The sequence below is a fragment of the Falco peregrinus genome, chromosome 5, assembly GCF_023634155.1.
Source record: "Falco peregrinus isolate bFalPer1 chromosome 5, bFalPer1.pri, whole genome shotgun sequence".
In the NCBI taxonomy this organism is placed as follows: domain Eukaryota; kingdom Metazoa; phylum Chordata; class Aves; order Falconiformes; family Falconidae; genus Falco; species Falco peregrinus.
In genome coordinates, this window is record NC_073725.1 from 64,304,470 (window position 1) to 64,325,290 (window position 20,821).

At 70.5% G+C, this 20,821-nt stretch overlaps 2 protein-coding genes across 2 annotated transcripts in view; one reads left to right on the top strand and one right to left on the bottom strand.

Annotated features, from left to right (window-relative positions):
- Positions 1-13,996, top strand: part of SSPOP (SCO-spondin) — a 30,616-nt gene extending 16,620 nt beyond the window's left edge. The window contains 45 exon segments of the mRNA XM_055803948.1: positions 246-337; positions 339-426; positions 498-523; positions 525-621; positions 1,102-1,228; positions 1,307-1,426; positions 1,615-1,730; positions 2,380-2,468; positions 2,470-2,563; positions 2,666-2,832; positions 3,224-3,367; positions 3,481-3,674; positions 4,165-4,264; positions 4,266-4,395; positions 4,741-4,838; positions 4,840-4,948; positions 5,172-5,263; positions 5,265-5,340; positions 5,887-6,015; positions 6,177-6,417; positions 7,060-7,203; positions 7,279-7,325; positions 7,544-7,735; positions 7,814-7,960; positions 8,155-8,285; positions 8,727-8,842; positions 8,933-8,979; positions 9,114-9,201; positions 9,254-9,396; positions 9,490-9,651; positions 9,747-9,863; positions 10,084-10,222; positions 10,325-10,527; positions 10,973-11,146; positions 11,256-11,383; positions 11,785-11,924; positions 12,046-12,092; positions 12,164-12,328; positions 12,453-12,532; positions 12,534-12,662; positions 12,750-12,845; positions 13,386-13,446; positions 13,537-13,667; positions 13,742-13,892; positions 13,974-13,996. Coding sequence (XP_055659923.1) covers positions 246-337; positions 339-426; positions 498-523; positions 525-621; positions 1,102-1,228; positions 1,307-1,426; positions 1,615-1,730; positions 2,380-2,468; positions 2,470-2,563; positions 2,666-2,832; positions 3,224-3,367; positions 3,481-3,674; positions 4,165-4,264; positions 4,266-4,395; positions 4,741-4,838; positions 4,840-4,948; positions 5,172-5,263; positions 5,265-5,340; positions 5,887-6,015; positions 6,177-6,417; positions 7,060-7,203; positions 7,279-7,325; positions 7,544-7,735; positions 7,814-7,960; positions 8,155-8,285; positions 8,727-8,842; positions 8,933-8,979; positions 9,114-9,201; positions 9,254-9,396; positions 9,490-9,651; positions 9,747-9,863; positions 10,084-10,222; positions 10,325-10,527; positions 10,973-11,146; positions 11,256-11,383; positions 11,785-11,924; positions 12,046-12,092; positions 12,164-12,328; positions 12,453-12,532; positions 12,534-12,662; positions 12,750-12,845; positions 13,386-13,446; positions 13,537-13,667; positions 13,742-13,892; positions 13,974-13,996 — 5,330 coding nt within the window.
- A 2,524-nt stretch (positions 13,997-16,520) lies between these two features.
- Positions 16,521-18,414, bottom strand: LOC114012157 (replication initiator 1-like). The gene is made up of 2 exons (XM_055803949.1): positions 17,902-18,414; positions 16,521-17,724 (listed from the first exon to the last, which is right to left on the bottom strand). The coding sequence occupies exon 2, from the start codon at positions 17,679-17,681 to the stop codon at positions 16,521-16,523; it is 1,161 nt and encodes a 386-aa protein (XP_055659924.1). The 5' UTR covers positions 17,682-17,724; positions 17,902-18,414.
- Positions 18,415-20,821: the final 2,407 nt, after the last annotated feature.

Here is a 20,821-nt window from a genome sequence, read left to right on the forward strand (position 1 = left end):
ACTGCCATCATGGGCCGGGCCCCCTGTTATGGGTTGGGACCCCCATCACAGGCCGGGACCCCCATCCCTGGGCTGGGCCCCCCAACCACAAGCCAGGACCCCCCTGGGCTGGGACCCCCCCCACCATCCCCAGGCTGGCTGAGGGGTCCCTGACTGAGGGGTGTTGGGGGGGGGCCATGCCCGCGGTGAGGGGCAGGAGGGTGCAGGGTGTGCCTGCCCCCCGCTGTCCCCCCGCCTCCCCCCAGTGCCCGGCGGGTGGGCGGCCTGGGAGCCCTGGTCCCCCTGCGACGCCGCGTGCGGCGGTGGTGTGCGGAGCCGGGCGCGGAGCTGCAGCGACCCCCCCCGCCAAGAACGGGGGACAGCCGTGCCCCGGGGGGGCCCTCCAGACACAGCCCTGCAACCTGCACCCCTGCGGGGACCCCCCAGGTACCGGGGGGCGGGGGGGGCCGGGGGGCCGAGGGGAGCCCCACAGTGCTGAGGTCCCTGCTGCCCCCCAGCCTGCAGCCCCCAGATGGTGTTTGTGCCGGCGGGGGGGGTGCGAGGCGGGGCGAGTGCCCCCCTGCCCCCAGACCTGCGGGGACCTGAGCGGCAACGGCACCTGCCCGAGCCCCTGCCAGCACGGTGCGGGGGGCACGGGGGGCGGGGGGCACGGGGGGCACAGCAGGGGCTTTGGGGACACAGTGCGGGGCTTGGGGCACAACGGGGTGCTGGGGGAGGTTGGGTACACAAGGGGGGTGTCACTGGTACGGCAGGGGCAGGGGGGGTCCATGGGACTGAGGCACGGTGGGTGGGGGGCCTAGGGGTCACAGGGGGCTGGGGGGCACGGGGAGCTCCCGGGGGTCCCCGCAGGGGCTGAGGCATGGGGCAGGGGCTGGGGTCCCGCGGGTGTCCCGGGGGTCCCCGCGGGGGCTGAGGCGCGGGGGGCTCTGGGGGGTCTCGGAGGTCTCGCGGGGGCTGAGGCGCGGGGGGGTCCCGTGGCAGGGGCTGAGGCGCGGGGGGGTCCCGCGGGGTCTCGGGAGTCCCGCGGGAGCTGAGGCGTGGGGCAGGAGCTGAGGAGCAGGGGGGTCCCGGGGGTCCCGCGGGGGCTGAGGCGCGGGGCAGGCTGCCGGTGCCCCCCCGGGCTGTACCTGCAGGACGGCGGCTGCGTGGGCGCCCACGATTGCCGGTGCCTCCTGCCGCGGGAGCAGCGGCTGCCCGGGGAGCGCTTCCAGCGGGGCTGCCGCCGGTGGTGAGACCCCCCCCGACCCCGTCCCCCGATCCCCGGGGGCCCGGCCGCCCCGCTGCTGAGCCCCCCCGCTCCCCCCAGCGTCTGTCGCGACGGGGCGGTGACATGCGAGAACGTGACGTGCGCCGTGGACTGCGGCTGGTCCTCGTGGTCGCCCTGGAGCCGCTGCGGCTGCGGCGTGGGGCTGCAGGAGAGGTTCAGGTAGGGCCGGGGGTTGCCCCACGGGCGTCCTGCCCCACGGCGGGGTGTCCTGCCCCATGGCAGGGGTGTCCTGCCCCAGCGGGATGGCCCTGACCCAGCGGGATGGGGGTCCTGCATCACGGGGGGACCTGCCCCACACGGGTCCTCCCTCACGGGGGTCCTGCCCCACGGACGGTGCTTTCCTGCAGGTCACCCACCAACCCCCCAGCAGCGGCCGGTGGAGCCCCCTGTGCCGGGGAGCCCCGGGAGGTGCGGGAGTGCCAGGAGCCCTGCAGCACTGGTGTGGGCACCGGCCGGGCACCAGGTGGGCACTGGGACCCCCACACTGGGGGGGCCACTGGGACGGGCACCAGCGCAGGCACCAGCACCTCCACACCAGGATCTCCACACCAGGCCCCCCCACCTGGCACCGCCAGGGACACTGGGGCCCAGTAGAGCGGGGACACTGGCGCTGGGTGGGGGTCCTGGGGTGCTGGGGGGGTCCATGCCTTGGCATGGGGGTTCCTGCGGTGGGGATCCCTGCACTGGGGGTCCCTGCAGGGCAGTGCCACCTGGGTATGGCACGGTGCCATGTGGAGCAGGGAGGTGACATAGGTGCCACACGGTGCCATGTGCCAGCAGGCTGTGCCTCCAGCTGCCATGCTGCGCAGTGCTGTGTGGCAGTGTCACACAGTGCCATGCGGTGTGGGGTGCCATGCAGTGTCACACCATGCCATGCGGTGTGGGGTGCCATGCAGTGCTACGTGGTGCCATGTGGCAACAAGCAGTGCTCCTGTGCTGTGCAGCGTGGTGTGGCACAGTGTGGTGCATGCTGTGCCATGCCATGCTGTGCCAGGTGATGCAGCGGGGCTGAGCGGACCCCTGGCCCCTTCCCCAAGGCCATGAGTGCCAGGGCTGGTGTTGGCACCGATGCTGTCCCCGGTGCCACCCGGCTCTGCCTCCCGTGTCCGCAGAGGTGCCGTGGGGCACGGGAGCCCCGTGGGGTGAGGGATCCCTGTGGGGCACCTGGTCGCCGTGGGGGCCCTGCAGCGTGTCCTGTGGCGGGTGGCGAGCGGCTGCGGCGGCGGCAGTGCCAGCGCCCAGCGTGCCCGGGGTTCGGCCTGCAGAGCCAGCTCTGCAACACCCACGTGTGCCGCGGTGAGTGTGCCCTGCCCCATGGCACTGCCCCACGGCACTGTCCATACCCCTGCCCCTTGGCCTGTGGGTGCAGCGTGGTGCTGAGTCCCGGTGCTGGTGCAGAGGCAGGCTGCCCGGCAGGGCGGCTGTACCGCGAGTGCCAGCAGGGCGAGGGTTGCCCCTACAGCTGCGCTCATCTGGCCGGCCAGGTGGGCTGCGCCGGGGGGGCCTGCCAGGAGGGGTGCCACTGCCCCCCCGGCACCTACCTGCACCGTGGCACCTGCCTCGCGGTGAGCCCCGGCACCCCAAGGTGCCATGTCCCCCCCAACCCTTCCCTGTGGGACAGCCTTGGGGGCTGGGCCCTGCTGGGGGGGTACGGCGGGGGAGGTCCTGGGGTGGTGGGTGCTACCTGGGGGTCATGGATGCTACCTGGGGGGAGGGGGAATCCCAGGGCTGGGGGGGCTCCTGAAGTTCATGGGTGCTGCCTGGGTTGGTGGATGGGTGCTCCCTGGGGAGACTGGGTGCCCCCCAGGACCATGGGTACCCCGCAGGGTGGTGGGTGCCCCCCAGGGTGGTGGGTGCCCTCTGGCCATGGGTTCTCCTGGGGTGGTGGATGCTCCCTGGGGTGGTAGGTGCACCTGGACATGGGTGTCCCTGGACATGGGTGCCCGGGGTGTGCAGGAGTGCCCCTGCGAGCTGCCAGCGGAGCTGCTGGAGGAGCTGCGCAACGGCTCGGCCCCCACCACAGGCCCCCCCCGGACCCCTCCTCACCCCAGGCCAGGAGCTGCCCTCAGGGGCCACCCTGCTCATGGCCTGCAGCAACTGGTGAGTGCAGCACCCACACCGGCACCCAGCCCCCTGCCCCAGCACCCAGCCCCCTGTCCCGGCACCCAGACCCCCCCCCGGACCTGACGGCTGCCGCCCACAGCACGTGCCAGCGGGGGCGGCTGCGGTGCAAGGCCGTGCCAGGCTGCCGGCGGGCCTGGGGCTTCGGGCCCTGGGGGCCCTGGGGGCCCTGCTCGCCCTCCTGCGGGGGGCTGGGGGTGGCCACACGCCAGCGCAGCTGCACCAGCCCCGACTGCGAGGGACCCCGCACCGACAGCCAGTACTGCCGCAGCCCCCCCCTGCCCCGGTGGGTGCCCGACCCTCCGCCGGGGGTCCCAGCCCCTCATAGTGCTGAGGGTCCCAGTCTCTGCCGGGGGTCCCAGCCCCCTGCCCATGTCATCCCGCGGGTCCCAGACCCTCTGACAGGGGTCCCAGCCCCATGTCATGCCGTGGGTCACAGCCCCTGCGTTGGGGGTCCTAGCCCCTCCACTGTGGGTCACAGCCCCCTCCCCATGACATGCCACGGGTCCCAGCCCCTCCACCGGGGGTCCCAGCCCCATGCCCATGTCATGTCGCGGGTCCCAGCCCCTCTGCCGGGGGTCCCAGCCCCCTTCCCATCCCCCTCACTCCATGGGGCTGGGGGTCCCACCACCCCAGCCCGGCGGGGCCAGATGCCCCCAGGCATGGGGGTCGGGGGGTGTCACATTTGATTTCCCCCTGCAGCGGTGACTGTCCCCGTGCCGGAGCCCACCCCCACGGCCCCAGGTGAGGGCTGCGTCTCAGGACCCCCGCCCCAGGGGGCTCCGGCACACGGGGGTCTCGCTGACTGGGAGCCTTTGCCCCATGCCAGGCGCCGAGGAGGAGGAGGGGGGCTTTGGCCCCTGGTCGCCCTGGACCCCCCTGCTCCGGAACCTGCACCCGCCCTGAGGCGCCAGCCACCAAGAGCCGCAGCCGGGCCTGCGGGAGGGCGGGGGGCTGCAGGGGGGCCAGCGTCCAGCAGCTGGCCTGCAACCTGCCCCACTGTGCCGGTGGGCTGGGGGCCTGCCCCCCTGCACGGGAAGGGGGGCTGCTCCACTGCGCGGGGGGGGCGCCGGGGGGGGTCCCGCTTCACTGGGAAGGGTGCTATGGGGAGGGGTGTCCTGCCCCACTGTGCAGGTGGGCTTGAGGGGGTCCCTGCCTCACTGTGCAGGTGGGCTATAGGGCGGGGGTCCCCACCTCACTGCGGGATAGGCTATGAGGGCGATCCCTGCCCCACTGCACAGGGAGCCTATGGGGGGGGGTGTCCCTGCCCTACTGGGGGTCCCTGCCCCACTGCACGGGTGAGCTGTGGGAGGGGTCCCTGCCCCACTGCTGACACCGGGGGTTCCCTGCAGCCCCCCAATGCCAGGACGAGACCTGTGCCAGCCAGGACTGCCAGTGGATGCCGTGGGGGCCATGGGGGGGCTGCTCCCGCAGCTGCGGGGGGGGGGCTGCAGCTCCGGCTCCGCGCGTACAGCCCCCCCGGGCCGGGGGGCCGCTGGTGCCCTGTCATGCTCAGCGCCAACGCCCAGCGCCGCGCCTGTGGGCTGCGTCCATGCACAGGTGCGGGGGGCTGGGGGGGGGGCTGGTTTTGGGGTGGGGGGGACTGTGGGATCTGGGAGGCTGGTTGGGGTCTGGATGGCCTAAGTGAGGGGCTGGGGGGCTGTTTGGGGGAGTCGGGGGCTGGAGGGGGGTTCTGGGGGGCTGTTTGGGGTCTGGGGGGTGATTGGGGGTCCAGGGGTCCAGGCAGTCCCCTCCTGTGTGACTTCTCCCCCCCGGCTGGCAGTGGACGGCGACTGGTCGCCCTGGGGCCCCTGGTCGCGCTGTGACCGGAGCTGCGGGGGAGGCCGCTCCATCCGCAGCCGCTCCTGCACCCGCCCCCCCCCCCAAAAATGGGGGGCAGCCCTGCCCCGGCGAGCGGCACCACCTGCGCCTCTGCAACCCGCAGCCCTGCGGTGCGGCTCGGGGCCTGGCGGGGGCTGGGGGCGGCACGGGGGCTCAAGGGTCTTGGGAGGCTGTTGGGCACAGGGGGGACACAGGGGGCTCAGGGGACTCAGGGAGCACAGGGGGACTGGGGGGGCTCAGGGGCCTTGGAGAGCTCCGGGAGTTTGGGGGACTCACTGGACTGGGCAGGCTGGGGGCACAGGGGGCTCGGGGGACACAGAGGGCTTGGGGGGGCTGGGGGGCTTGGGGTGCTCAGGGGGGCAGAGGGGGTCAGGGGGGACTTGTGGGGCACAGGGGGCTTGGGGGACACAGAGGGCTTGGGGTGCTCAGGGGGGCAGAGGGGGTCAGGGGGGACTTGTGAGGCACGGGGGGCTCGGGGGACACAGAGGGCTTGGGGGGGCTGGGGGGCTTGGGGTGCTCAGGGGGGCAGAGGGGGTCGGGGGGGACTTGTGGGGCACAGGGGGCATGGGGGACTCGGGGGGCTGGGGTAGGGGCACGCGTGGCACAGGGGGCTGGATGGGCTGTGGGCCGTGGCGTGGCGTGACAGGTGCGCGCAGGGGGGGGCTGCCCTCCTGGTATGGCACGGGTGGGCTGCGCCAGCCGGTGCCCGCGGAGCTGCCGGGACCTGCAGGAGGGGCTGCGCTGCGGGGCCGAGCGCTGCCAGCCCGGCTGCCGCTGCCCCGACGGTGCGTCCGCCCACCGGGACCCCTCGCCCCGCCCCGGGACCCCCCGGCTCCCCCGGCCCCGGGGCTGGCAGGGCTCTGCGGCGGGGGATCCCCGCCCACCCCGTGCCCCGAGGGGGGGTCCCGGCCCCCCGCCGCCCCTGACCCCCCGGCCCCCCCCGTAGGCACGCTGGAGCAGGATGGGGGCTGCGTGCCCCCTGCCCACTGCGAGTGCACGGACGCGGCAGGACACGCGTGGGAGCCGGGCAGCCAGCACCGCCGCGGCTGCCAGAGCTGCCTCTGCGCCGGGGGGCGTCTGCGCTGCGCCCCCCCCAGCTGCCCGTCCCCTCCCTGCACCTGGGGCCCCTGGGGCCGCTGGGCCCCCTGCAGTGTCACCTGTGGGCACGGCCAGCAGGCCCGCCTCAGGTGGCACCGCCTGGGGGCACGGGGGGCACGGGGGTGCTCGGCAGTCGAGGGGGGGACACATGGCACCCGCAAGGGGACATGGCACTCGGGGGGGATATGGGACCTGGGGGGACATGGGACCTGGGGGGACATGGTACCCACGTGGGGGACGTGGGACCCCAGGGGGGATATGACACCTGGGGGGGGGACGACACGGCACTCAGGAAGGACAATGGGACCCAGGGAGCCACAGCACTAGGGGAGGGTATGGGATCCAGGGGGACACAGCGCCCAGGGGGACATGGGATCCGGGGGGCATGTGGCATCCAGGGGGACACACCCAGGACCTGGAGGGGACCTGGGACTTGGCGGGGGGACATTGCATTTCATGGGAACATGGGACCTGGGAGAACACAGCACCCGGGGGGGACAGGGCACCCAGGGCGCCCAGTGGGGTCATGACACCCAGGGGGAGACATGGCACACAGGGCATTTGTGTGTGTGTGTGTCATGGTACCTGGTGGGACAGAGCACATGGAGGGGGACACACAGCACCTGGGGGGCACATGGGACCGGGGGTGGGGGGGACATGGCACCCAGGGCACCTGGGGGTGGGCAGCAGGGTGGGAGCTGGTGTGACCCCAGCACTCCATGTTCCCCCAGGACCCCTGTGGGGGACGACGAGTGTGGGGGGCCGCAGGAGCAGAGCCGGGACTGCGCACTAGGGCCCTGCCCCCCGCTCTGCTTGGAGGGGGGCACCGAGCGCAGCCTGGGGGACACCTGGCCACAGGGTCACTGCCAGCAATGGTCAGTGCTGGGGCACGGGGGGGCTGGGGTGAGCTGCCCCCCCTGACCCATCCACCCTGTCCTGTGTTCCCTCAGCACCTGCACCCCCGAGGGCACCCAATGCCAGGACATCCCCTGTGCTGGTGAGTGCCCCCCACGCCCCCTGCCGCGAAGGGGAGTGGTCAGGGGCATCACCAGCATCCCCAAGGGGTGCTGGGACGGTGCGACCCCCCCCCAAACCCTGTGTGGCTGGTGCAACCCCCAGACCTTCCAGGAGGGCGTGGGACAGGACAGGGGTCCTGGTGGGACAAGGGGACCTGGGGCGCCGCATCCCCTTGTAACACGGCATATGTCCCCCCAGAGCCGGGGGATTGCATGTGGGGTGCCTGGAGCCCCTGCTCCCGCTCCTGTGGCACTGGCCTGGCCACCCGGGAGGCCACCTGCCCCTGCCCCACCACCGGCGCCGCCTGCCACCGTGGCCGTGACCATGACCTCGGCCATGACGTTGGCACACGCCGTGAGGTGCAGGCCTGCTACCTGCGCCCCTGCCCAGGTGGGCTGCCGGGGTGGCCAGGGGAAGGTCCCAGTAGGGTCCCTGGCCACCGTCACCCCATGCCCTGCTTGCCTGCAGCTGCCTGTCCCTGGAGCCCCTGGGGCCCCTGGAGCCCCTGCACCTGCCAGGACCCCCAGCAGCACCGGCACCGGCACCGGCTGGGCCCCGCTGGCTGTGCTGGCCTGGACGGGCAGAGCCGGGACTGCGACACCTCGGGGTGCTCAGGTGAGTGGTGGGGCTGCCTGTGCCCCCTGCCCGCACCCCTGCCTGTGCCCCCTGCCCATACTCCTGCCTGCCCTTCCTGGCTCCCTGCCTGTGCCCCCTGCCCATCCTGTGTGCTGCCTGCCCTGCCCCTGCCTGTCCCGGGGGGTGCGGGGGTGCCCTGCCTAGGGGCTCCCGCGTGACCCCTCCCACCGCAGAGGCCAGCTGTGCCCCCCCCTTTGAGTTCCGGCCCTGTGGCCCCCCCTGCGACCAGCTCTGCTCCAGCTACCAGCGGCCCGAGCGCTGCCCGCAGCAGCCCCCCTGCCTGCCCGGCTGTGCCTGCCCACAGGTACGGGGAGGGGGGGGGTTGGGGATGGGGGGGGTGGGGATGGGAGCGGGGAGGGATGGGCATGGGGATGGGATGGAGTGGGGTGGGGTGGGATGGGGTGGGATGGGATTGAGATGAGGTGGGGACGAGATGGGGATGGGATGGGACAGGATGCGGTGGGGACAGGAACAGATGGGGTGGAGATGGGACCAGATGGAGTAGGGATGGGACGGGATGGGGATGGGGGTGGGATGGGAGAGGATGGGGTGGGGATGGGATGGATGAGCTGGGGCACAGCCCCACAGGATCGGGGGCCAGGAGAGCCTCTTCCCCGCATGGCCATGGCCAGGGTCAGGTGCTGATGCCCAACTGCTGCTGAAGAGGCAGGAGGGGTGGGGGTTGGGCTGTGGGGAGCAGATCTGCCCCCCTCACCCCCCCCCGCCTTGGCCCCTATCCTGGCAGGGGCTGATGGAGCAGTCTGGGGGCTGCTTCCCCCCCACCCATTGCGGCTGCCTGCACCCCAGCAGCCCCCAGACCCTGGCTGCTGGTGACACTGTGCTGCTGGGCTGCAAGGAGTGGTGAGTGGGGTGGGGGGGCACTGGGGGGCAGCCCCTCATGTGGGTGGCTGGGGGGCTGCGCCATGGCTCACCCACTGTTCTTCCCCACAGCATGTGCCAGAACGGGACCCTGCAGTGCAGCAGCGAGGGCTGCCAGGGTGAGTGCGGCCCCCTGGGCCCCCAGCCCCTTCCCCCTGCTTGGGGACCCCCTGTATCCTCCCTGGGTGGGTGCGCTACCTGCCCCACACATGGGGGGTCCCGAGGGGTTCCCAGCGGCTCTGTGTCCCCCCAGGGCTGCTACCGCTGAGCCCCTGGTCGGAGTGGGCGCCCTGCGGCCCCTGCCTGCCCCTGACCACGCTCGACCCCCGTGCCCTCGCCCAGCTGCTGGCCCAGCCGGTGCAGCAGTGGCTGGCGGAGGGGGACACCGGCGAGGGTCTCGGCCCTGGCTGCTGTGCAGCATCGGTACCGAGCCTGCCTGGACCCCCAGACCGGGCTGCCCTGGGGTGGTGACAGGGCCACCTGCTCAGCTGAGCTGCGGCAGGAGCGGCTCTGCCCGGACCCCCACATCTGCCAAGGTACTGGGCGGCTGCGGGGGGCTGCGGGTGCTGTGCAGTGCCATGCTGTGCCGGAGGTGTCCCCACGGGGTTGGTGCCGGCTGTGTCCCGCAGACCTCTGCCTCTGGAGCCCCTGGGGGCCCTGGGGGCCCTGCTGGGACCCCTGCAGTGGGGGCTACCGCCTGCGCCAGCGCCAGCCCCAGCACCCGGAGGGTGGTCTGCGGTGCCGCGGTGCCCGCACCCAGAGCGAGAGCTGCAACACCACCGTGTGCCCAGGTAACCCCCAGCGCCCTGGGACCCCCGTGTGGCAGGTGAGGGTCGAGGTGAGCGCTGTACCCCCGCTGCACCCCAACACCTGGCCGTGTGCCCAGGGGAGGTGTGCGAGAAGCAGGCACGGGTCTTTGCCGCACCCTGCGCCAACGGCTGCCCCCGCGCCTGCGCTGACCTCTGGCCCCATGTCGAGTGTCTGCAGGGCCCCTGCGAGCCGGGTACGTTCCCCCCCCGGCCCCCTGCAGCCCCATAGCACCGCGCCCCGTCCCACAGGGCGGCCGCCAGAGCCCCCTGCCTCACAGCACTGGCTGCACCAGGTGCACTGGTGCACCCACCCCTTGCTCCATCTGTCCCCACGACGGGGTCCCCCAGTCCCGCAGGGGGCTCGGGGCCACCCACAGCATCCATGGGTGCAGCCCCACTGCTCTCTGCCCCCAGGGTGCCGGTGCCCCCCGGGGCAGCTGCTGCAGGACGGGGCGTGCGTGCCCATCACCGAGTGCCGCTGCGGGCTGCCCGGCACCAACAGCAGCCGGGAGCTGCAGCCGGGGCAGGCAGCTGCGCTGGAGTGCCACAGCTGGTGGGTGCCGCGGTGGGGGGCGTGGTGGCAGGGTGGGCACGGCTGTGCCGCCTGGCAGAGTCCCCGGGCAGGATGCTCATGCCGGCGTGGCTCCTGATGCAGCAAGTGCCAGAACGGGACTCTCACCTGCCCGGCTGCGGCGTGTCCCTCCTATGGGCCTTGGTCCCTGTGGAGCCCCTGCTCCCGCAGCTGTGGCGGCGGCAACAGCTCCCGGCACCGTGACTGCCAGGAGAGCGCCGGAGGGGTGCCCTGCAGTGCTGAGGGCACAGAGGAGATGGTCAAGTGCAACCCACAGCCCTGCCCTGGTGAGTACCACCATGGTGGGCTGGGTGATGGGATGGTGGGATGGTGGGATGGATGGTGGGATGGCAGGATGGTGTGACAATGGAACAGTGGGATGGATGGTGGGATGGTGGGACAGTGGGATGGTGAGATGGACAGTAGGACAGTAAGGCAGTGGGATGGATGGTGGGACAGCGGGATGGTGCGACAGCGGGACAGTGTGATGGCAGGATGGTGGGATGGATGGCGGGACAGTGGGATGGTGGGATGGCAGCATTAATGGTAGGATGGTGGCACAGTGGGACAATGGAATGGATAGTGGGACAGGAGGACAGCGTGACAGCAGGATAGTGGGACAGCGGGATAGCAGGATGGGTGCTGGAGAGGGTAAGGATTGATAGCAGGATAGTGGGACAGTGGGATGGTGGGATGGCAGGGGCCGGTGCTGAGCCCCTGCTCCCCCTGCAGCAGGTTGCCAGCTGAGCCCCTGGTCCTCGTGGAGCCCCTGCAGCGCCAGCTGTGGCGGGGGCACCTCTGAGCGGCACCGGGAGCTGCTGCCGGGCCCAGGGGGCCAGGACGAACCGTGCCCCCTCCTGCCGCTGCTGCTGCACCGCATCTGCAACCCCCGCAACTGCTCGCCGGGTATGGGGGGGGCCAGCCTCTGGGGGGCTGCGGCTTTGCCAGTTGGGCCACGGGTGTTGGGCCGGGGTGGGGGGCTCCTGGCTGCAGCTGCCACCTCCTCACCCTGCAGAGTGCCCCGGTGGGCAGGTGTACGGGGACTGCGCCAATGCCTGCCCCCGCACCTGCACCCACCTGCGCCCAGGGACGAGGTGCTTGCCGGAGAGCTGCCAGCCTGGCTGCGCCTGCCCGCCCGGACAGGTCCAGCTGCATCCCCAGAGCCCTCCCCGCAGCCCCTGGGGACCCCTGCCATCATGAGGACCCCCTGCCACCCCAGAGACCACCCTGCCATCCACCTCTCCAGGGACCCACCCACCACCTTGGGAACCACCCTGCCACCCACCTTCCCATGGCCACCGTGCCACCCCAGGGACACCCCTGCCACAAACCTCCCCATGTCCCACCTGCCACATACCTCCCTGGGGACCCACCACCACCCTGGGAACCCCCTGCCACCCACCACCCAGAGACCCTCCTGCCACCCACTTGCCTGCTCCTCACCTCCTACCCAGAACCCCTCTAGGCTGGGGGTCCTGGGGGGCTGGGATGGCTCAGCCCAGGCTTGGGTCAGGGGCGTCGGGTCACTGCTGGGTGTCACGCAGGTGCTGCAGGATGGGGCCTGTGTCCCCCCCGAGCAGTGCCGCTGCCAGCTGCCCCCCACCCTGCCCGGGGCCCACAACCTCTCGCAGGTGCAGGAGGAGCATGTGCCGGGCAGCCGCATCCAGCATGGCTGCAGCAGCTGGTGGGTGCTGCGGCCCCTGGCATCGCCCCCCCGGCATCGTCCCATGGCTGCCTCATCCCTGGAGCGGCCGAGCCGGAGTCCGGGGGCTCAGCGAGTGCTGATCCCCTTGTTCTGTCTGCAGCGTCTGCATTCGCGGTGCCTTCAACTGCTCCCAGGAGGACTGTGATGGTGAGACCCCCGTCCCTGTCCCTGTGCTGCAGCCCCCATGCCGCAGCCCCCACATCTCACCCCCTCTGCAGCGGACTGCCTGTGGTCCCCGTGGTCCCCCTGGTCCCCCTGCTCGGTGACATGCGGGACAGGCGAGCGGGTCTCCCGCCGGCACCTGCTCCGGCAGCACCTGTACGAGGGGGCAGAGTGCCTGGGGCCCCCCACCCGCCGGACCCCCTGCAGCCTCCCTGCCTGCCGTGAGTCTGCCACACCGTGCCTTGACCCTGGGCAGGAGGTGTCAGGGGGCCGCGGGGGTGCCGGGGCTGCGGTGCCTGCGCCGGGGTGTCAAGGCACTGGTGCCATGTGCTGTGCCATGTGCAGCCTGCCCGGTGGGTGAGCGCTGGCAGGGCCCCCATGAGCTGGCCGGCTGCCAGTGGAGCTGCCAGGAGCTCTCCAGCGACCCCCCCCAGCAACTGCAGTGACCCCCCCACCCCCGGCTGCGCTTGCCAGCCTGGCCGCTACCGCAACAGCACTGGGCACTGTGTGCTGGCCGCCCACTGCGAGTGCTGGCACCGCGGGCAGCTCCGCCAGGTGAGCACTGCAGGGGGGCTGGCTTGGGGGTGCCCCGCTGCACCTTCTGGTGAGGCTGAGGCCCGTCCGTCTGTGCCCCCCCCCCAGGCTGGCAGCGAGTGGCAGGAGGGGTGCGAGACCTGCCGCTGCCTCGACGGGCAGGTGGCCTGCGCCGCCCGCTGCCCCCCCCTCATTTGCCCTGAGGTGTGGGGCAGGCGGGGGGAGGGGGCCCGCGTGGGGAGGGGGCATGAATAGGGAGGGGAAATGTGTGGGAGGGGGTATGTGTGGGGAGGGGGCATGTATGGGGAGCATGCATAGGGACGGGGCACACGTCGGGAGAGGGCATTTGGGGAGTGGGGAGGGGGCATGTGTGGGGAGAAGGCATGAGTGGGGAGGGAGCGTGGGGGGGGGGCACGTGAGGAGGGGGCATATATGGGAACAGAGCACTGGGGGGGAGGCATGCATGGGAAGGGAGCACCTGTGGGGAAGGGGCACGCATGGGGCTGGGGTTCATGTGGCACTGGGGCACGTGTGGGGAGAAGACACGTGGGGGGTCACGTGTGAGGAGGGGTCGTGTGTGGGGAGGAGACACCTGTGGGGGGGGACACCCGTGGGGAGAGGACACCTGTGGGGGGTCACGCGTGGGGAGGGGACACTCGTGGGGAGGGGTCACCTGCAGGGGTCGCGCATGGGGAGGGGACACCCGTGGGGGGGTCAGGCGCGGGGCTGAGGCGGGGTCCGCAGGGCGCGGTGAAGGTGCGGGACCCGGGAGGCTGCTGCCCCGTGTGCCGGGAGGAGTGGCCCGGTAAGTCCCCGCGGGGCCGCGCTGCGAGTGGGGGGGCCGCGCGTGGGGCACGGCCGCCGCCAGCATCCCGGCCGTGCCCCGCCCCCGCAGAGGACCCCCCCTCCTCCTGCCGCCGCTTCACCGAGCGCCGCACGATCGCGGCGGGACCCTGCGCGCTGCGCGGTGTCGAGGTCGCCTATTGCGCCGGACGCTGCCGCTCCCGCACCGCCGTCACCGCCGAGGTCAGCGGGGGGGGGCAGGAGCTGGGGTGGGTTCCCGGTGCCGCCCCCCCACCGCAGCTGCCCGCCCCCCGCAGGAGCCGTACCTGCAGAGCGTCTGCGAGTGCTGCAGCTACCGGCTGGATGCCGGCAGCCCGGTGCGCGTCCTGCAGCTGCCGTGCCCCGCCGGGCCCCCCCGCGCCGTGCTGCTGCCGCTCATCCGGGCCTGCCACTGCGGCCGCTGCCAGGGTGAGTGGGGGGGGGGGCGGGGCTCCAGCACCCCCGCGGGGTGCGGCATCCCGAGCCCGCCCGAACCCCTCTCTCCCTCAGGCGGGGATTTCTCCCGGCGCTGAGGACCCCCCGGGATGTGCCCCCCCGGGACGCGCCGGTGCGCCGCGTCCCGCCCGCCCGCCCGCGAACCTGCGGGAACGGCCCCACACCTGGCACCCGGCGGGGGGGGCGGGGGGCTCGGGTGGGGACTGGGGGATACTGGGAGGGTGACCGGGGGGACTGGGAAAAGCTTGGGGGAGGTGACCGGAGGGGGAGACTGGGGCAACTGGGAAGGGCTCCGGGAGTGACTGGAGGGACTGGAAAGGGTTCAGGGAAGAACTGGGGGGCACTGGGAGGGGGACTGGGAAAAGCTTGGGGGAGGCAACCGGAGGGGGAGACTGGGGAACTGGGAAGGGCTCCGGGAGTGACTGGGGGGACTGGAAAGGCTTCAAGGAAGAACTGGGGGGCACTGGGAGGGGGACCGGGAAAGGCTTGGGGGAGGCGACCCAGGGGACAGACTGGGGGAACTGGGAAGGGCTGAAGGAGGAACTAGGAAGGGCTCAGGGTGGGACTGGGGGGCACTGGGAGGGGGACTGAGGGCACTGGGAAAGGCTTGGGGGAGGCTACCAGGGGGCAGACTGAAGGAACTGGGAAGGGCTGAGGGAGGGTCTGGGCAGGATCAGGGAGGGTACTGGGGCAACTGGGAAGGCCTCAGGGAGGGACTGGGCGGCACCAGGGAGGGGACTGGGGGAACTGGTGAGGTCTGGGGGAGGGACTGGGGGAGGACTGGGGGATGAAGGGGGAACCAAGAGGGTCCAGGGGTAACTGGGGGTCACAGGGAGGGACTGGGGTGACCGGGGGGGGGGGGGGGTACAGGGGGTGGCTCAGGGAGGGGCCAGAGAGAGGGCTCAGATGGACCGGGAGGGGCTGGGCGGGACAGGGAAGGACTGGGGGGGCACGGGAGGGACCGTGAAGGGCTCGGGGAGGCCAGGGGCACCGGGGGGCTGCAGCAGCAGCCTCACGGCAGATGCACGGCTGGGGGGGGGGGGGCCCACATCCCGCCCCCTCCCCAGAGCGTCCCAGAGGGGGGAGGCGGGCACTGGCTGTGGAAATAAAGCTCACGGTGGGGGAACGCTGGGAACCAGCAGCAAAGCGCAGCAGCGTCTTTAAAAGGGGCCCCGGTGGGCTCGGAGGTGGTGACCCCCTCCCTTCCCCCCGGGACCACCACCCCAGCCCGTGGTACCCTCGGGCTGGATGAAGGTGAAACAACCCCAACCCACTGGTTCGTTATGCACCAACACGCAGCTCAGGGGTGGGGGTGGGGGCCAGGGGCTCAGGGTGGTGCCTTTGGGCCAGTCCCGCTGGGGGCTGCTCACCGGTGGGTAATTGGGGGGGGGGGGCAGAAGTGGCACCCACTGAGCCACACTTATGGCACTAACAGATCTATGGGTGGTGGCATGTCCTGGGTCTGGCTGCCTTTAGAAATGGAGACAGGCCCTCTCGTGGGGGGGGGCTGGGGGGGTTTGGGGCCCTCTGGGGGCTTTTGGTGAGGAGCTGGGGGGGCAGCGTGGCTGCAGGGGGAGTGGGTGATGTGACTCAGATCGACTGTGTTTGCGGGGACTGAGACCACGGCAGTGCCTGGGATGCTGTGAGGGGGCTGTGGCCTGCTGAGGGGGCTAGGGGCTGCTGGGGGGGGGGACGATGATGCCCATCCCGGCTTTCTTGGTGTGACACCTGCAAAGTCCTTCACTGGCTGCCACTAACCCAGCTCTGCAGGAGCCCCCGACCTCACCCTAGCCCAGCAGCGCCCCCACCCAAGCCCTGTAACCCTCCCCAGCTCCACAGGCCCCCCAGCTCAGCAGCCCCCCTAAGCCCAGCAGGTCCCACCAGACACAGACACACACACCCCCCCCAGTTCCACAGCCCCCCAAGCCCGGCAGCCCCTGCCAGACCCACCCCAGCTGCCCGGCACCCATCTGAAGCCAAACCTGAGAGCTGAGCTTTGACTGATGCACCAACCAACCCCCAGCTCCAGCTTTTTTGGGGGAAATAAAGGGAAATTTGGAGCACAAGTGGTTTTCTGCTTCTGTCTGATTGAAAAAAAACCCAACTAAAATTACAAACAGCTGATGGGAAGAACAGTTGGGTCTGGGAGGGTCCGGCACCTCTCGCCAAGATGAGCCCCCAACCCTCGGGACGCTGCTTCAGCCCTGGGCAGACCCCACCGCTCACTGCTCCTGGCTGGGCAAGGGGCTTCCTAGGGACGAGCAGGGGGATGCCAGCCCCAGCGCTGCTGCAGCGCTGCTTGCTTGTCCTCAGCGTTGAGAAGACTTTTATTTACTTTCCCGGTGGAAAAATAAAGCAGCACCTTCCCCTCTGTCCTGTAATCCATCCTGACTGCACCGTGGTTTATTGCGCTTCTCCCATCCCAGCAGCTAGTCCCGCACCCATGGCTCGGTGCTCTGCCGCAGCAGCTGCCGGTGCCGTAGGGCCCAGCGTGGTGGGGAAGGGGCTGCGGTGACAGCTCCCCCACCGGCAGGTGCCATGTGTCCCCAGGGAGCAGCTGAGGAGGAGGCAGCCCACACCTGTGAGGATGCTTCTCCGGGCTCACGTGTGACTGCTCTGGTGGCTGGTGCTGTGGGTGACCCCCCCGCAGTCCCCCCCCTGCAGCAGCCCCTCGCACCCCAGGGACCCTTCAGCAGCAGCTTCAGGGGGCAGTGGGCTGCAGGGGCAGCCACGGGCTGGGGGTGCCATGGGTGCACTGGTGGGCCAGCATGATCTGCTCGTCTTGAAACCGCTTCTTGCGGCTGCCGCGCTGGTAAGGATTGACCTCCGCCCACCCCCCTGCCGGGGGCGGACACCCCCGCCCCATCCCACCAGCCACCCTCCAGCATGGCCAGCAAGCCCCCGTGCACCCGCTGGTGGCTCTTCAGGTGCTGCTTCTGGCTGCAGGTCTTGCCGCACTCGCCGCTTCTCACCGGTGTGGATGTGCTGGTACAAGGTGAGGGTCTTCTTGTCCCGGAAGGCCTTGGGGCAGTGGGTGCAGGCGAAGGGGTACTCCCTGCTGCGGATGCGCGGGTGGCTGACCAGGTTGTGCTCGTGGCTGAAGTGGTGGCCACAGTGGCTGCAGGCGAAGCGCTTCTCGCCAGTGTGAATGCACCAGTGGCTCAGCAGGTGATGCTTCTGAGCGAAGTGCTTGCTGCAGTCGGCACAGCCGAAGGGCTTCTCCCCACCGTGCACCTTCTGGTGCGATGCCAGGACCTGCCTCAGCCAAAAGCAGCAGCCACACTGCAGGCCGGGGAAGGGCCATGCCGCCATGTGCATCTGCTGGTGTTTCCACAGGTCCCGGCTCTTGCCCAAGCTCTTCCCCCTCCACGCAGCTGCAGGGTTCTTGGGGGCCAGGGGCCTGCAGGGCGGCAGCGGCTTGGCCAGGATGCCCATGCTGGTTTCGGGGGGTGTCCGGCTTCCTGGCGTGGGTCTTCTGGTGACACGAGGTCCCCTTGGAGGGGAAGCCCTTCCTGCAGCAGGGGCAGCCAAAGGGCCGCTCGCCCATGTGGCTCCGCTCGTGAATGGCCAGTGCTGTCTGGCTCTTGAAGCTCTTGTTGCACTTGGGGCATGTTGGGGGGGGGGTGTCTTCTCCAGCAGCTGGGGGGTGGGGAGCAGGTGGTGGTGCCCCAATGGGCCCCCCTGGCTCCTGCCCAGCTGGCTGTGAGCCAAGCACCCCTGCCGCCTCCTGCCCCACTTGGGCAGCGCAGCGGGTGCCAGCATCTCTCCAGGGACCCCCCCAGCCTCCCACTGCCTCCAGGCATCACTGACTGCTGGGGAGGATGGAGGGGTCAGTGCTGGGACTGAGCACGTGGGACCACTCCCCGTGGGGAGCAGCACAGGCACCCTGCCAGCTGCCCACCCTCCCCAGTGTATGGAGCACCCAAGGACGAGGGGACAATGCTGGCAGATCCTCCCCCTGCCCCCCCCAGCTCCCTAGTACCTGCCTGGGATGGGAGTCCAGCGCCTCTGCTGTGCCCCGGGGGGGTTTCACATGCATGGTGTCTCTTCTCGCTCCATCTTGCAGATGATCTCAGGCTTGAAGGCAGGCCAACCTGTCCAGGCAGAGAGCCACGGACCCCCCACCTGCACCCCTGGGACGGCTTGTGGCCCCCTCAGCCCTGCACCTGCAGCCCCCTTGCCCCTCGCTTTCGGCACCCCACCAGCTCTCCCTCAGGCAGGATGCTGGGGAGGGCTCAGGGTGGCATGGGGGGCTTAGGCTGGGCAGGAGGGAGTGTGGTGGTGCTGAGAGGGGGTTGAACGCTGTAGAGGAAGCATAGAGGAATGACGGCAAGTTAATTAACATTGATAATATACAGCTGTGGGCTGGCTTCAGGGGTGGTGGGCTGGCTGGCGTGGATAAGGTGCAGCTGTGGCTGGTTCCTGCTAAGTAGTTAAATAGCTCTAAGGGGGATGGAAGGGGAGCACTGGGTGAAGAGAGACCTGGAAGAAGCAGAGGGAGGAGAGAGAGTGTCTTGGAGGTAGGAGAGACAAGGGGAAGGATGCAGGTGAGGCAAGAAGCAGAGGGACTGGCCTGAAGAGGATGAAGGAACAGCACAGACAGTAGATGAACTGTTGAAACCTTGTGGGGGATTGGTGGCTGTGCCAGGGCAAGGTGTGGGAACTACTTATTGAAGTTAACCTGGTATGTGATGGTAAAAGCCTTGTTACAGCTGGCTAGTTTGTTAGTGCTGCGACAGAGCCCCAGCACAGGCTGCCAGTGGGGCAATGCCCCAGGCCGGACAGGGCTGGAGGCATTTGGGTGATGCCCTTAACATGGTTTGGCTTTTGGTCAGGCTTGAAGTGCTCAGGTGGGGGGGGGGGGGGCATATGATTATTGGTGTGGGGCCGTTCCCACTGAAATAAGCCATCCCACAGCACCCAAGGCCTGCTCCCAGTTGGAAGCTGCCCGGCTGGGTAAAACCTACCGGCAGCTGCAGCTGCTGCAGCAGTGCTTGGGCAGCACCAGTTGCTGCCAGCTTTTCTCTTTTAGGGCCCCCAGCCGATGAGGGGGGATTCTGGCTCAACCCTGGCCCAGTAGCACCAGAGAGTCCTCACCTAGAGAGGTTACTGCCTGGTAGTTGTCCAGCATCACCTCCTGGTAGAGCCACTGCTGCCATGCCACCAGCTGTGCCCACACCTCTGGGGAGAAGTACATGGCCATGTCCTCACACATCACTAGCACCTGGAGCGAGTAGCATGCCTAGCTCGGTGCTGGCAGGCGCGCTGGGAGCAGTGGCACCACGAGGAGCGCTTGGAGCATCCCATGTGAGTGAAGGCAATGGGTGGTGCAGCAGGGTCACTGTGGCATGGGGGGCTCGCTTGGCCTGTCCCAGGTGGGGGCAGCCCACCAGCCACACCAGGAGAGGGCAGACTGGCAGGCCTGTGGGGGTTCCCCATGACCCCGGCTGCTCTGTGTGGGACCTGTGCCGCACACCGGAGCCCTCGCCACGGCAGGGTGCAGCACTGCGACACCAGGCCTGGCAGCAGGCGTGCTCCTGCCCACGGTGTGGCTCGGCAGGTAATGCCGGGGGTACCATGCACCGTGCCAGGTCTCCAAGCGCTTCCCTCCCACCTTGTAGCAACCGGACCCCTGGCCCTGGGAGTTCTGCACCATGGCACCAACCACAGGGAGCTCAGCCTGTGGCACACTGGCTGCCATGGTTCTGCCTGCTGGCTGCAAGGGGCGAGCAGCTGGGCTTATGGCGTGTGCCAGGGCAGTGCTGGCACCCACCTCACCAGAGCTGTTGGCGAGTGGGCAGGGGCACCCACTGTGTATCTGGGAGGGCGGAGGTGGGATGTGCTGGACTCCGCAGGAGCTTCCAGTCCCATGACCAGCTGCACCAGCACAGCAAGGATGGCTGTTCCATGCCAAACACGGTATTTGGACTAATGAATTGGGGCAGAATGCACCCACACGCCACCGGCTGCACTGCCCCAGGCCCCAACAACCACCAGCACAGGTACCGTCCCTGAGCCCATTGCCTGCACCGCCGGCCGTGCTGGCACAGTGGTGAGAATTGCCAATACAGACAGGGGTTTGAGGCGCTCCTGGTGCCCCAAAGCTGGCTATGTCCATCTGGGGGGACTGACCATCCATCCTTCCATCCTGGGGGGCTAAACATCCATCTGGGATAGCAGGGGGGCTGAGCACCCATCTTGGGGTACTGACCATCCATTCCCCCCCAGTCTGGGGGGCTGACCATCCACCCCCCCGCACCCCGGGGGGCTGAGCACCCTTGGTGTGTGGGATTGCAGTTCTCCCCAGGCCGGATGGGGGGGGGCTGCGGGGGAGGGCAGCGGGGAGCCCGGTGGGGGGTATTTGCAGCAGCCCTGAGGGTGGTGGGGGCAGTGCCCACCCCCATACCGCAGGCTGCCACCCCTACCTGTGCTGAGAGAGGCAGCCCCGGGGTGGGAGCGGCACATCAGCATGGTAAGCACCGGTGCCCACGGGAGGTGTAGTCCCACCAGTGGGAGACCAGCTCCCGCAGCGCCCTGCCTGCCCCCATGGCCCCAGCGCAGGGATGGGGGGGCACCCCCTGCCCCGTCCCCACGGGCCCACTGCAGGGATGTCCCACACACACACACACACGCTGCAGAGATGCAGGTGCCCCCCCACCCCCGGGGATGAGGGTGCCTCCCACAGCCTTGCTGCAGGGACGTGGATGCCCTCCCCCCATGCTGTGAGATGTGAGTGTCCCCCATGCTCCCACCCTTAGGGACGCCTGTGCTTCCTGCGGCCCCCCACTGCAGGGCTGTGAGTGGCCCCCCCTCAGCGCCCCCCCCCCCCCTCCCCGGGGTGTGTGGCCCCCCTGGTCCCACTGCAGGGCTGTGGGTGCCCTGTTGTGCTTTGGGCACTGCAC

Coding starts and splice junctions, on each gene's coding strand:
- LOC114012157 (XM_055803949.1), bottom strand. CDS start 17,681: ATGCTGGCACCCGCTGCGCTGCCCAAGTGGGGCAGGAGGCGGCAGGGG.